Source organism: Rattus rattus, chromosome 11 (assembly GCF_011064425.1).
Source record: "Rattus rattus isolate New Zealand chromosome 11, Rrattus_CSIRO_v1, whole genome shotgun sequence".
Classification (NCBI taxonomy): domain Eukaryota; kingdom Metazoa; phylum Chordata; class Mammalia; order Rodentia; family Muridae; genus Rattus; species Rattus rattus.
Genome location: NC_046164.1, coordinates 427,157 through 442,577, shown reverse-complemented (window position 1 = coordinate 442,577; position 15,421 = coordinate 427,157). Strand labels below are relative to the sequence as shown.

General features: G+C 38.3%; 1 protein-coding gene across 1 annotated transcript in view; it reads left to right on the top strand.

Moving 5' to 3' along the window:
- Positions 1-15,421, top strand: part of Cenpc (centromere protein C) — a 50,527-nt gene that overhangs the window by 10,951 nt on the left and 24,155 nt on the right. The window contains exons 4-8 of the mRNA XM_032916490.1: positions 4,039-4,109; positions 5,797-5,896; positions 8,730-9,012; positions 9,877-10,086; positions 13,544-14,133. Of these exons, the coding sequence (XP_032772381.1) occupies positions 4,039-4,109; positions 5,797-5,896; positions 8,730-9,012; positions 9,877-10,086; positions 13,544-14,133 (1,254 nt within the window). The remainder of the gene's footprint in view (positions 1-4,038; positions 4,110-5,796; positions 5,897-8,729; positions 9,013-9,876; positions 10,087-13,543; positions 14,134-15,421) is intronic.

Sequence of the window (15,421 nt, the reverse complement as noted above, 5' to 3'; positions counted from 1 at the left end):
ATGCAGGATCCTCATTGCGTATCCAGTTTGTTAATCTATGTCTTTTTATTGGGGAGTTGATGCCATTGATGTTGAGAGATATTAAGGAATAGTGATTATTGCTTCCTGTTATATTCATATTTGGATGTGAGAGTATGTTTGTGTGCTTTTCTTCTCTTTGTTTTGTTGCCAAGATGATTAGTTTCTTGCTTTTTCTAGGGTGTAGCTTGCCTCCTTATGTTGGTCTTTACCATTTATTATCCTTTGTAGTGCTGGATTTGTAGAAAGATATTGCATAAATTTGGTTTTGTCATGGAATATCTTGGTTTCTCCATCTATGTTAATTGAGAGTTTTGCTGGATACAGTAACCTGGGCTGGCATTTGTGTTCTATTAGGGTCTGTATGACATCTGTGCAGGATCTTCTGGCTTTCATAGACTCTGGTGAGAAGTCTGGTGTGATTCTGATAGGTCTGCCTTTATATGTTACTTGACCTTTTTCCCTTACTGCTTTTAATATTCTTTCTTTATTTTGTGCATTTGGTATTTTGACTATTATGTGATGGCAGGAGTTTCCTTCTGGTTCAATCTATTTGGATTTCTGTAGGCTTCTTGTATGCTTATGGGCATCTCTTTCTTTAGGTTAGGAAGTTTTCTTCTATGATTTTGTTGAAGATATTTACTGGTCCTTTGAGCTGGGGAGTCTTCACTCTCTCTTCTATACCTATTATCCTTAGGTTTGATCTTCTCATTGAGTCCTGGATTTCCTGTATGTTTTGGACCAGTAGCTTTTTACGTTTTACATTATCTTTGACAGTTATGTCGATGATTTCTATGGAATCTTCTGCTCCTGAGATTCTCTCTTCTATTTCTTGTATTTTGTAGGTGATGCTTGTATCTGTGGCTCCTTGTCTCTTCCTTTGGTTTTCTATATCCAGGGTTATTTCCATGTGTTCTTTCTTGATTGCTTCTATTTCCATTTTTAATTACTTAACCTGTTTGATTGTGTTTTCCTGTAATTCTTTCAGGGATTTTTGTGATTCCTCTCTATAGGCTTCTACTTGTTTGTTTATGTTTTCCTGCGTTTCTCTAAGGGAGTTCTTCACGTCTTTCTTGAAGTCCTCCATCATCATGATCAAATGTGATTTTAAATCTAGATCTTGCTTTTCTGGTGTGTTTGGATACTCAATGTTTGCTTTGGTGGGAGAATTGGGCTCGGATGATGCCATGTAGTCTTGGTTTCTGTTGCTTGGGTTCCCGTGCTTGCCTCTCGCCATCAGGTTGTCTCTGGTGTTACCTTGTTCTGCTATTTCTGACAGTGGCTAGACTGTGTGCCAGGAGTGCTGTAGACCTGATTTCTTTCTGCCAGTTATGGGAACAGAGTGTTCTGCTTTCAGGCGTGTAATCTTTCCTGTCTACAGATCTTCAGCTCTTCCTGTGGGCCTGTGTCCTGAGTCCACCAGGCAGGTTGCTTGGAGCAGAAAAGTTAGTCTTACCTGTGGTCCAACGGCTCAAGTTGCTCGTGGGGGCCTGCTTTTAAGCTCTCGGTGAGGGCGGCAACCAGGAGGGCCTGCGCCACCTTTTCCCGTGGGCCCCTGTGCACCGGGGTCCCAGATGGCATTAGGTGTTTTCCTCTGGAGTCAGAAATGTGGGCAGAGTGTAGTCTCTTCTGGCTTCCCAGGCGTGTCTGCCCCTCTGAAGGTTTACAGGATTTGGGTGCAGAGAACTGTTGACCAGGTCCCTTCAGGTCTGGGCAGTGTCTGGACTGCAGGGGATCTGACTTTCAAGTGCCCCTATCTTCCTGTTCCCAGAGGCCGTATACAGTTTCCTTTTGGGCCAGAGATGTGGGCAAGTATGGGCAGTATTGGTGGTCTCTCCTGCTCTGCAGTCTCAGGAGTGCCCACCTGTCCGGGGGGTGAGCTCTCTCTCCCAAGGGGTTTGGGAGCCGTGAGCAGTGGGCCGGGATCAGCGAGTTTGGGGCTACCTTTATCTTTTGCTTTCACTGTTTTCAATTACATTAAAATTGAAACCATTTATTAGATGTACCCTTTCTGAGAAGTTTTACCAATGTATGTCAGTATTCTTTTGAACACAATTTTTTTCTTTTGACTACTTTATTTTCTTCTTTTTTTTTTGTATTTTTTTATTGGATATTCATATATTTACATTTCAAATGTTATCCTCTTTCCCAGTTCTCCCCTCTCCCATCCATCCCCTGCTTCTGTGAGGGTGCTCCCCCACCCACTCCTGCCTCACCACCCTGCCATTCCCCTACACTGGGGCATCGAGCCTTGGCAAAACCAAAGGCCTCCCCTCCCACTGATGCCTGACAAGGCCATCCTCTGCTATATTTGTGGCTGGAGCCATGGATCTCTCCTTGTGTTCTCTTTTGATGGTGGTTTAGTCCCTGGGAGCTCTGCGGGGTCTTCTTGTTCTTCCTGTGGGGTTGCCAACCCCTCAGCTCGTTAATAGCCTTTCAGATAGATATAGATGAAAACAGAAATTTATCACTAATGTTAAATGTAGCAGACATGTGTTACCATTTAAATCTATAGAACAACTCCTTATACCTTTGAGTAATCATTAACAGTCCGTTTTGTACCTTTTGGTATATTGAGGAGCATCCTGACGCAGCCACACGTATGTGCCATCTGTAATTCACACTAGGTCCGATAATCTGGAACTCCATAGAGCCATATTTTTCACAAAAGAAAATATGTCCCTAATGTGAAAATCCAAAAGCATAAGTGCTTTGAAATGTAGAAGTTTCCAAATGAATATCTTACCACAAATGCAAAATAATGTCAAACCTCACTTTATCCACAAAATTGTCTTCAGCTCTTTGATGTAAGTGCATGTAAAATGCACATAATGCTTGTGTTTATACCTAAGAAAAATCTTATGCCACATATGTAACTATTCCAGATTCTGAAAAAAAGGATAAAGTTAGATATTTACAGATCCAAGCATTTCTATAATGGAAAAATATAATGGAAGGAAGTATAGAATCCTAGGGATCATTTGAATTTGAGGTCATTAACATTTACATTTGTTTATTATAAAATGATGATGTATTACTACTTCATAGCAAAGTAATTTACGTTTATTTATTATGAAATAGTAAACGATCACAAACAGCACTGTGGGGGCCGAGCGTGACGAGGGAGTCAGAGATGGCAGATGCTGTGCTTTCCTGTCACCGCCTACGTCACGGGCTGGGACATTGGCTTCCAGTGAAGCGGTGCTCAGAGATGAGGCCTCTGAGGAGTGGACTCATGCTCTGTTAGTTCTGTTTCTTGTTCTCCTGGTAAAATAAAGACTCTTGCTAGGTAGAAAACCTGTGGAGCCTTTGTTCTTTTTAAATCACTTAGTCTCCTGTATTTATTTTGCAAATCTGAGTATGAAACCCAGGGCATTGTGGTTTGGCAAGCATTCTATCACCAAGCTACGTCCCTAATTCAGTTTCAGGAATTTTGTTAGCACAGAAAGTAAGACAGCAGAAAAACCTCTTCATTACAGATTGAAAAGAACTGAACTTTTTCAGGAATTTGGTTTTCTTTTCTGTTTCCGTTGTTTGTAAGAACATTTGAATATTGCATTGATGTCTCTGTTCCTTTGGCGAATTATGTTGTGAAGAGTCAACTGACAGACAGTTCTTCCCAGGTCATGTAGAGCAGTGGTTCTCAACCTTCTTCATGCTGTGACCATTAATACCTCATGGTGTGGTGACCACCTACTGTAAAAATCATCTTACTACTTCATAACTAATTTTGCTACTGATATAAATCATAAGTACCTATTATGAAGAATATCATCTGCTATATGAGCCCAAATGGGATCATGACCCCAGGTTGAGAACCACTGACTTTAATTGTTCAATTAGAATCTTTTATGATAGGGGCTCGGTATGCAGATCAAGCTGGGCTTGAATTCACAGAAATCTACCTAGCCCTTCTACCCAGATGCTGAGGGTCGTTTTGAAAGTTGCACTCTAGTTTGCCCAACTTGGTTTTTCCCCTACTTCATACTTTATAAGTCTTGTCAATGATTTTTATTACAGATTCTACAGAGTCATTGTCTTGTTCAACACCTAAAGAGAAAGACATTTATGTTCAGTCAAGAGGCAAAGAGGTAAGTCAAACAGGAGAACCGATATAGGTTTGGTACTTAATGAATGATGTTTAAACAGTGCTCTTAGGTACATTGTAGCTGTTTTATTTAAAGAGAATCCTATGCTTCTATTGAATTTTGTAAAGTTTGGAGCTATTTTAAAATTTTAGTTTGACATTTCTAGTGTTTGAAATTGGGAATTCCAAATTCCAAGTTATGGTGGGCTGGAGAGATGGCTGAGCAGTTAGGAGCATTGACTGCTCTTCTAGAGGTCCTGAGTTCAAATTCCAACAACCACATGGTGGCTCACAACCATCTGTTATGGGATCCAATGCCCTCTTCTGGTGTGTCTGAAGACAGCTACAGTGTACTTGTATAAATAAAAATAGATAAATCTTTTAAAAAAAGCAAATACAAAATTATAGCAATCATTTTCATTTCTTCCAAAATAGTTCTTAGAGGGTTAGGAAAATGGATAGCTTTAAAGTTCCTGATCAGAGTACAAGTTTAGGGTTTTCTAAAGACTGATAGGATGGGTTGCTGTCCACAGAAACTATTTTTGATAATTATGTTCCTCAAAAGGACAGGTTGACTTGTTATCTAGATGTGGTGCACTTTTAGTTAGAATGTTTTTTTTCCAAGCACTGTGTTTGAACCCAGGGCCTTGGGCATGCCAAACACATAGCTGGATCACTGAGCCACACTCCTTACTTACAAAGGTTTTGAAGGTAGTGTTCCAAAGCATACTATTCGGAAACATAGTGCTAATTAGGAAGATCATATAATTCTAGATGTGAAGTTTATTAAAAACTGATAAGCAAACTATTCTACTAGAGGTGACTCAATGTAGGCATACTGCCAAGGCTGGCAAACACCATCTTGATTGCTGGGCTGTAACTGTATAGCTAACCTCTTCTTAGAGGCTCTGGGTTCAATCTCAGTACCTTGTTGTTGGCTCCCAGCTCCCAACTTAGGCCCCAGGGAATCTGACCTCCTTGTTTGACCTCCATACTATCTTCGTACACAGGCACAGGCACACATGTGAATAAAAGTAAAAATCTTCATTGATATTATTATTATCATTATTGGTTATTTTTTAATTGTGTAAAAGTGTATATGTGAGTGCAGGTGCCTGAAGAGACCAGAGACGCTGGTTCCTCTTAGAGCTGGATTATAGGTGGTTGTGAGACACGCTATGCATGTTCCTTTATCTCAGGAAAGCCTTTTGATACTAAGTCTGTTTTTATTGTGTTGTTGGTTCCATGGACATCACCTGTCCATCAAGTATATCCAGAAGGAAACAAAGAGAGTGTTGACTACAGGCCATTACGGCAGACTGCCCCAACAGGTTCAGAGAGAAATATTGTGTTGTTTCATATTTTCTTTTACTTTTTTAACTTTACGTTAATGACATCTTTATGTATTTCTATGAACTTGCTTTTTTGTACATGTAACCATGTCTGATGTTATGGATATTACACTATACTGTTATTTATACTGTTACTATACTGTTATATTATACTATATTTAAGTGTTAGAGATAATATACTATATTATACTATTATCCCGTGTTTATTTCCTCTCTGCTCAGTAGTTCTTTGTTCAGCTATTTTGTTGTTTAGAGTTTCTCCCCAATTTTAAAAGCGTGTGTCTAATTAGAATTGACAATATAATAAAAGTATATTAAATGTATTTCTTCTGTGCTCAGCGCCAAGCATCACATTCAGAATCAGTTCCGGTTTCTTCAAGGAGGAAGGAAGCTTCTTTGCAAGTTTCTGCAAAACCAAGTGACCCTGCTGATGAACCAGGTTGGTAGTATACACATGTCAATTAGAAAGCTTCAGGACAGAGGCAGTGCACACAGTGTGTCAGGATACAGGCGGTGCACACAGTGTGTCAGGATACAGGTGGTGCACACAGTGTGTCAGGACAGAGGTGGTGCACAGTGTGTCAGGATATAGGTGGTGCACACAGTGTGTCAGGACAGAGGCAGTGCACACAGTGTGTCAGGATATAGGCGGTGCACACAGTGTGTCAGGACAGGCGGTGCACACAGTGTGTCAGGATACAGGTGGTGCACACAGTGTGTCAGGACAGAGGCGGTGCACACAGTGTGTCAGGATACAGGTGGTGCACACAGTGTGTCAGGATACAAGATCGGAGTCAGGCTAGGTATGGTTGGTGTGGTTAGGGACTGTGTTTTTTTTTTCTCCCTTTTGCCTTTTCTTTCTCTTTGGGATAGGTGCTACTACTTTTTAACATTTTCCTTATCTTTGTTTCACATTAGAAGAGTACTATTCTATTTGAGCTAAAAGACTCAAAGATGTAAATGAAAAATTTAGTCATTGAGCCACCATTTTGTTGGGGGAATTCTCGGCCCCCTCCATCCCTTCCTTGGTGCTCATACATGTGAAAACTATAAGCATGGATGTGACATGATTGTCTTATGGGCCATATCTGTTTCTAACTGATCCCTAGACTATGGACTTAAGCATATAAGTATTTAAAGTTCTCACTTATTATTGCTTGTGTGCCTATGGCACTGTGATTGTGTGCCTTGCATGTGGAGGTCTGATGATTACTCTGGAGGTGGTTCTCTCCTTTCACAGTCAGGCACCTGGTGTCCAGGGATTGAATGCTGGTTATCAGGCTTGCTTGGTAAGCACTGGTAGTCACTGAGCCATTCTGCCAGTCCTAAAATTATTTTTATTTATTTTTTGAGACAGGATCTTACTATGTAGCTCTGGAACTCGCTGTGGAGATTAGGTGGGCCTCTAACTCAGAGGTCAGTCTGTCCCTTCTTCCCGAGTACTGGGGTGAAGGGTGTTGGCTATCATGAGAGCTGGAATTAACTTAAAACTATTTATTTTAACTGTAGAATGTGTGATTCTCAGTTGTAAGTTGTCTAGTTTCCTAGTTTGATTAAGCAGTTTTTTCCCTAGTAGTAAATAATAAAATATTAATTTTATTATTTTTTGGGGAGCATAGTACATATGAATTTTATACAGTAAAATCCAATACAATCTTGATTTTATCTATAAAGTGATAAATATTTCATGTTTGTTTTGTCAGATACATTCATTAATCTTTCTCTTCTGAATTTATTACTTTTTTGTCTTGAATCTATTCAATTTAATACACACTTTTGAACTTTAACATCATTTGTTTTTTTACTATGTCAATGTAGTGTTAACACTCTAGGTTTATAAGATGTATGATTCAAAGTCAATATTTTCATTCATTTGGTTGACATTCACAAAATTTTTCTTTGAATTTTCAGTTTTATTCAGTTCCCAATAACTGTTAAAAATTCTAACTAGTATGGGTTTCATGTAGTCATTTTTTGAGAATTTTTTTGTCTTTTACTATATATATAATGCACACACACATATCTAGTACTATATATATGTATATGTACACACATATATATACAATATATGGTAATATATATGCAGATATACAGTACTATATATTTTACTATGTATTATTTTATCTTTATATATATTTATATACAGATACTAAATGCCCTTTAAGATGCTAAAGTTTGAAGGATATAACCTAGAACATCAGGCAGAATGGAGCCTCCATGTTATAGAGCCCATGCTATTATAGCAAGGGTTGGAGTTTTCCTTTAGGACTGTGTTCTTATTGAGATAATATGCCTGCCTGCCTGCCTGCCTGCCTGCCTGCCTGCCTGCCTGCCTGCCTGCCTTGCCTTCCTTCCTTCCTCCCCTTCCTTCCTTCCTTCCTTCCTTCCTTCCTTCCTTCCTTCCTTCCTTCCTTCCTTCCTTCCTTCCTTCATGTACTGTTGGCTCTGGGTTTCAGACCTCTTAGGTGCCAGGGGCAAATGAGACGTGAACAGGAAACCCAAGAGACTACGTTGTGAATTGTTCCTTAAATATTCAGTTTTCTAGGCAGTTTCTCTACTTTCCGGTTTCAGAACCTTGTTATTGTTGATGTATGGATGGCTTCCAAGGAATTCAGTTGCATTCGGAGGGAGGAGCAGGAAAATGACATCTCATCACTGAACCAAAAGCCCGTTTTTGTTATATTTAATTTTTTATATCTTTACATTGTAGAGCAGTGAGTTAATAATATTAATAAAGCAGTGAGTTAATAGGCATTTTACTTTGTTATTTGCAGTCTGAAGGTGATTTTATGTATGTATGTATATTATGTATATGTATATATGTGTATGTGCATATAGATACATGTATGAACACGTGTACTTACATACATGTGCTATGTATGCCTATATATGTATGTATGCTCATCTAACTGTTAGCCTAAATATAGCAGAATCTCATCATTTCTTTTGCTTTTCATTATTTTATCTGTGCATAAGCTTTATATCTCAAGACTTTGGCATAAATTTAGAAGTTCCTGTGTTTGAGGATTTCAGTCTTTCCACAAACACAGTTAGTGTGGACCAAGTCCATGTCTCAGCTCATTAGTTTGGTAAATTGAGGTACTTAGTACTCTTAAAATACTTAGGTATTTTAATCAGAGGGCTTTGAATCTAAACTTAATGAAAAGCTCTTCTCGGCAAACGTCTAATTATGTTATGGTTGGTTTTTTAAAGTGCATTTGATTTAAATACTGTTTTTAACTACTGCAAACTAACATATAATTTTGTTTTAGTTCAGGCTAATGAAGTTCATCAGAAAATTCTGTCTACTGATGTGGTCTCCAAAAGTACACCGGACTCAACCAAAACATCAAGTAAAAGAGTAAAAGGTCACCATGGTGCGTCTGATGAATTGTACTTACCTGGTGGCTCCCCTGTGGTTCTTCTGGGTGCAAGAGTGTCCGGGTCACAGAAAGCTGTTTCATCTGCTGGCCAAAAGAGAGCGACTTCCGTCTCAAGGCGTTCAGCAGATAAGCAGTCTTCAAATACAGACATTTCTTTTAAAACCAGGAAAAGGTAATTTTTATTTAAGTAGTAATAATTATGCTTCTGTTTTATCCCTGTATTAAAAATGTTAACTTAGCCTTTTATGTAGATTTGAAGCAAGGTTCTAAGAGATAACATGAGAAAAAATGATACATGTTGCTTAGGCTTAGTTTTTATTTAGCAGTAAGGAAAGATTAAAGTGTACCTCAGAGAAATTTAGGGGTTAACTGTTTTCTAGTATATGCAAAAGTATTTTCATTTTGGGGCTGGTGAAATGATTCAGCACTTGGTGTGCAAGTCTGGCTGCCAGAGTTCAATCTCTGAAAGCCAAATAAGGATGGAAAGAGGAATCTGACTCCCCAAGTTGTCCTCTAGCTTCCGTGTGCATCTTTATAGATCATATGTGCAGACACACAGTAAATAAGACAGTTTCTTTTGAAGTTTTCTGTAATTGAAATGAGAAGTTTTCTGTAATTTCTTTTGTTTAGTTAACTTGTTTTAGTTATTTTACAAGATAATTTTCATTGACGTTTTTATACATGTATATCACACATGTGTACATATATTTATATATACACAAACATACATGTGTACATGTGCGCACACACACATATTATGTATATAAATGCTCATATTCTCTCCACCTCATTATCTTTAACTTCTTGAAAGAAACAGTTTATATTTCTTACATATTATTTGTGATTGCGAGGGTAAGTTATTAGTTCCTTTCCAGAACAGAGTTATAAACCCAGGTCCACTTCTTAGAGCTTTCCTTTTTGCTATTAGGATGCAAAAAAAATTTTGGTTATTTAAGGTACTTTGTTATTAGAAGACCTTTGTAATAAGTGTAATTTATGTAACGGGAGAACTTGGCTTACCGTCTCAACCTTTCAGGCTAAACTTCGAAGATAAAGTTATTTCGAACACAGCAGAAATAAAGAGCAATGCATCACAAGTAGAGGATAACATATCTGAGGAACAAGAAGGGACGTCATCAGAAACTTCTCAGAAGAGAGACGATCAGAGCTCTGAAATTCAACCACAATCTAAAAAGAGCTTTTCAGAGTTGTATTTAGAAACTGTCAACAGGAAAAGTAAATGCAGGTAAAGTTATGAAACCGTTCTTCTGGACATTTCTTCTGTTTCATTCTGTGTACCACATCTGGGGGTTCCCAGTGTTATTTAATACAGAAATCTTTTTCTTTATTTTTTTTATTCAATTATAAAAATTTTATTAGACTTTTTTTATAATGTGTTTAGATCATTTGTACCCCTCCCCATTATATGACACCCTAGACTCTTCTCAGACCCACAGCCCGTCTTTTCTTAGAGGGCAGATTTGTGGCCTTTTTTTTAACGCCTCAGGTCTCTTTTGTGCTGCCCATATATTGTTTGGATGTGACCTTCCACTGGGGCACGGTTGACTTACTAGGGCTACATTCTTAGAGAAAGTCGACTTCCCTCTTCCAGCTGCTGTTAGCTGCCAGTAGCTCCTGGGTGAGGGTGGGGTTTCGTGCTTACCTTGGCTGGTGTGAGTTTGCACAGATCTTGTGTATACTGTCACAAGCACTATGAGTTCATGGATGTAGCTGCCCTGTTACGTCTGGAAGATGCTGTTTCTTTGACTCTTGCCTTTTTTTCCCTTCTCCCCGTTGGTGATTCCTTGATCTCTTGAGAGGAGGGGATGTAATACAGATACCCTTCAGGGCTGTACTCTCCACTCTTGAATTCTCTGTGTACCTGTACCCGTTGTAGGTCTCCTTTGTCTCCTGCAAATACTTGTTTCACTGAGGAGTGTTGAGAGAGTCATTCACATATGGACATAATGAAATCCAATAGGACTCAGTTTAGTAATATGTCCATTTAGAGAATAAGCTAGCATGCTGTCCCCTAGGGCCTATGACCTATGTAGCCGCAGTGCCAGGTATGGGTTTCATCTTGTGGAGTGGGAGTTAATCCAGTCAGGAAGTTGTTGGTTACTTCTGTGCTGTTCATGCCATGATCGGATCAGTGAGCCCATCGTGAGGTGAGTCATTTTATGTTCCAGCAATAGGGACTTACTGTTAATTCTGAAGGATGACCAACCACACTGACAATATTCTGTAATTTTGGGAGTCTGTGGACCCTAACTGGCCAAAAACTGCGAAAGAAGCAACCCATTCCTGGCACTTGGCTTTTTGTTAGTCTGTGGTGGCTAGTAAGGGTGGCTATTGCCCTGTTACAGGGTAACGCTGAATCTCATAGTTTCAGTTTCTTTCTCTCTCCTTCCTCTCATTTGTGTGTGTATATGAGATAACTTTTGTATGTATCAGAAAAATCATACTGAACCATGAGTTCGGAGTTGCAAGAGAACTTCTTATTGTACCTGTTTTCCATGCCTTTGTCCACAAGTGAACAAAATACAGAAATGTTACATTTCACTTTCTTAATGGCTGAATAATATTCAGTTGTGATCATGTATCTCATTCAATATGCTGTTATCAGCTGGTAGACACAGGATGTTTCCGTTTTCTAGCCACTGGGAATTTAGGAATTTCACCTCTAGTGGCACAATATGATGTCCCTGGTTGTCCCTCTTAACTATTCTTTCAGTTTCCACACCAACAAAATAGACCCATGGTCCTATCCCGTTATTCCCAGCTGTGATACAGAGACTCCTGGATATGCATGAGCAGGTGTCTCTGTAATAGATAAGAAGTCCTTTGAGAATATACTCGAGTGGTATGATTGATTCATATGCTAGATCTGTTTTCAGCTATTTGAGGAATCACCATGCTGATTTCTATAGTGAGTCTACTAATTTGCTTTCCCACTAGCAGTGAGTGTCTCCATTTCCCTACAATCCTGCCAATATTTGCTGTCTTTTTTTAAATCTAAGGCATTCTGGTTAGCAAAGGATGAAATCTCAGAGTTTTGATACATGTTTCTCTGATGGCTAAAGTTGTCCTAAAATAAAATTTAATGTGTTCTATCTGCTTAAACAACTTGACTCAATTAATAATGTGCACATAGGGATTTCTAAGGCCTTGCTACCCCTAAAATTAATGGCAGTTAATGTGGAGAACTACTGCTTGCTTTGTTGGGAGCAATCAAGTGCCTCTCACCCTTCCTAGTGAACAGTTCTGCATTGCACACTGCAGTGTGTAAGCCAAGTCCATGTTTGTTTGGCAGTTACTGCTTTCTCTTAGAGTCTAGAAGAGGCTTCTAGGTTTCTTCAGGTTTACTTCTGAACTTTTACTTCCTGCCCTTAGTTTTATTACTTTATGTAAGTGGTTCTTAATTAAGACACCTTTCCAGTTTAGAAGGTTTTTTAAATTTTTTTATTTTTTTCTGAGTGCTAATACAGACACTAGGAAGTTTTTTTTATAACATTGAATTATGGTGAATGAAATTTCTCGTTTGTTTGGTCTTTGTCTCACAGCACCTCCCCCCCCCCACACATCTGAGAGGTGTAAGCATGTTGGTATTCATGTTGTCCCATGCACTGTCTGAGACAAATATGTTTGTGAATTTTATACCATATCTGAGAGAATAATCATGTTTTCAAGTGTTGATTTTGATAATGTCGTGAGTGAGTTCTGCAGTCACACGAGGCAGCTCAGTGATTGCTTGTGCTCTCTAGCATCATGTGTCTCTTCCTAGTCATCCTCCAGCATCCTTGCGTTTCATTAGGACTGACTCCGTCTTGACAAATGTATCATAGTCTTCACGATAATATTGCCAGATTATAAACTGTGATTAGAGATAAAGCTGTCTATTCATGATGAGTACATGCAAGTATGATAATGCTTTTTTAGCGCAATAAATTTAGGACTAGAGTTGCAGGGACAGAGGGCTACAGCCTCATGAAAGTAGATTGTATGGCATTGTCTGCTTCATAATTAATTATCTTTCCCTGTTTTTGTAGCACGGTATTTCTTATGCCTGTGGTACCCCAGTCAATTCTGAACCATTATTATAATATTGAACTATGTGTGAAAATAAGCATGAGTTGAACTTTAAGATCAAATTTTGTGTATTGTAGTTCATTTATATGAATGTATAATTATTGTATTTTATTTGACATCTATGTATTTGGTGATATTATGAATGGAGTTCTGATAAAAATGGAAAAAAAATTAAGAAACCATTCAAGATCAGTTATATTATTGTTCTGTAAAATATTAGGTATGGTGGTTTATTATATTTAATCATGTTATGTTTTAGATATGAAGAAATACAGGTATCTGTTCAAATAACTTAATCAAATATATATAAATATGACATGACATAATATATAAATATTACATTTCTAATGTAAGTAAATACATTTGGGGTATAAGTAAAGAGTAGTGAATTTCAAGGTTTTAGTGTGTGTATTTAATGATGGGCATTAAAGAAGATGCCCAGCTTTAGACTTTTATGATCTGCTTTTAGTATAAAATGGAGGGAAGATGAAGAGAAAATTGAGGAAGCATGTGAGCTGCTTTTTTAAACAGATAGAGATGGTATTTCCTATATAAAATACTTTATTAAACAAAGATGAAGTTTCCGTCTCTTTAAGTGTTGATGCTTGTTGTAGTTCTGTTGTTAGGCACACAGCAGCAGTTCCATCTCCTCCGTCTCCTCCAAATGATATGAAATTATTAGAAGATGAATTTATTATTGATGGGTCAGATAGAAGCTTTTCAAGTCAACCTTGGGTGGTGATACCAAGGAAAGGCCACCACATGCCATTTCCTGAAAACATTGCAGTGCCTCAAGGTAAGAAGTCAAGAGAGAAACCCCATCGTCTATCCGAGAAGACTTTGATAAGTAACACACAGACTGATAAGACTGGCCCAATAGAGGAAGCTCAGCTCTCTGTTGAGGAAAAACTGGGAACTACTTTGACAAATGAGTTGGAAAATGATTGTAGATCTACAGAAAATAAAACGCACTCTGAGAATGCCAAAAAACCATCCGCACGGAAAAGGACTGTGAAACAGAAGCAGAGAAGACCGTCTAAGCCTAACGTAGCTCAAGAGCTCAGCATGGGACAGAATGAAACTGAAAATAGGAATATGTCAAAAATTGGCCAAGACAAGTTACAAATAAATTCAAAAAGAAATATGGAAGACCATGAAGAGGTGAGGAACGAGCCTACCCCCAAGAAACCTGTGCCTGCTCTTGGTAAGTGTCCATTGTAATTCAGAGAGTGAATACTCCTGTATCATTTATACTTGGTAGGATTTCACCTTAGCCTTAGGAGGTAAGCAACAGAAAGCGCCTCTGAAGATTCACTGGCCTTCTTGGCGTCCTTCTCAGGATCCTCTAGGTAAATCAGGGCAGAAACATACACAGAGAAGTGAAAGACTATAAACAAGTGAATGGTATGTTTCCTCTGCCACTTGATCATTTTTATAGGGCATGTAGATTGACATAATTATGTGTGTGTATAGGATGATCATAGAAGACCGGAAAATAAATCTGTGCCCAATACTGCTGTAGAGCTTTATAGCTTCATAAATATTTTTTGAATAGCGACTGGCTAATGAATATATCTGTTCTGATATCTTGCTATACTGATTATGATTTTTTTATTGTTACAAATTGCTATACACTTAATAGATTAAACAACACATTTAAATTTTTTTTTTTTTTCTTTTTTTTCGGAGCTGGGGACCGAACCCAGGGCCTGGCGTTTGCTAGGCAAGCGCTCTAACCACTGAGCTAAATCCCCAACCCCCATTTAAATTTTTTTAAATCTTTTTTAAATGAATAAATAGCTTTATTTATTTATTTTATGTATATGAGTACATTGTTGCTTCTGGACTAGAAGAGGGCATCAGATCCCATTACAAATGGTTGTGAGCCACCATGTGGTTGCTGGGCATTGAACTCAGGACCTCTGGAAGAGAAGTCAGTGCTTCTAACTGCTGAGCCATCCCTCCAGTCCTTTTAAAAAATATCTTACGTATTTCTTTAGGTCAGAAATACCATGGAACTGAAACAGAGACTGAAAGATGTTTCTGTATCTCTGTTCCTTCTGGTGTGTTTGTGAAAGGTCTGTTCCTTGCTTTTTCTATCCTTTCTATCTACCCATAATACTACACTTGATCTTATCCATGATCAAAGCTAGCAATGTCTAGTTTCTAATTTTTTCCTGCTATTATCCCAGTTCCTGTCTGATCACAAGTTTTCAGGATACATGGATTGAGCCAGTAGGGTTAATCTAAAGTATCCTCATTTCAAGGTTTATAATTTAATCATATTCAATGTCTTCTACTGAAATAAAATTTCCAAACAATTAAAGTGAAAGGCAATAATTTCCTGTCTTATTTTTGAGTAGTGGTAAGTACAAAGAAACAATGTTTTGTTTTTCAAAAGACAGTCAACTTAGGGAGATAGACAGCTCAGTGCTTGCCTTCCAAGCAGAATGACCTGAGTTTGATCCCCAAACCCCAAGTTAAAAAGTTAT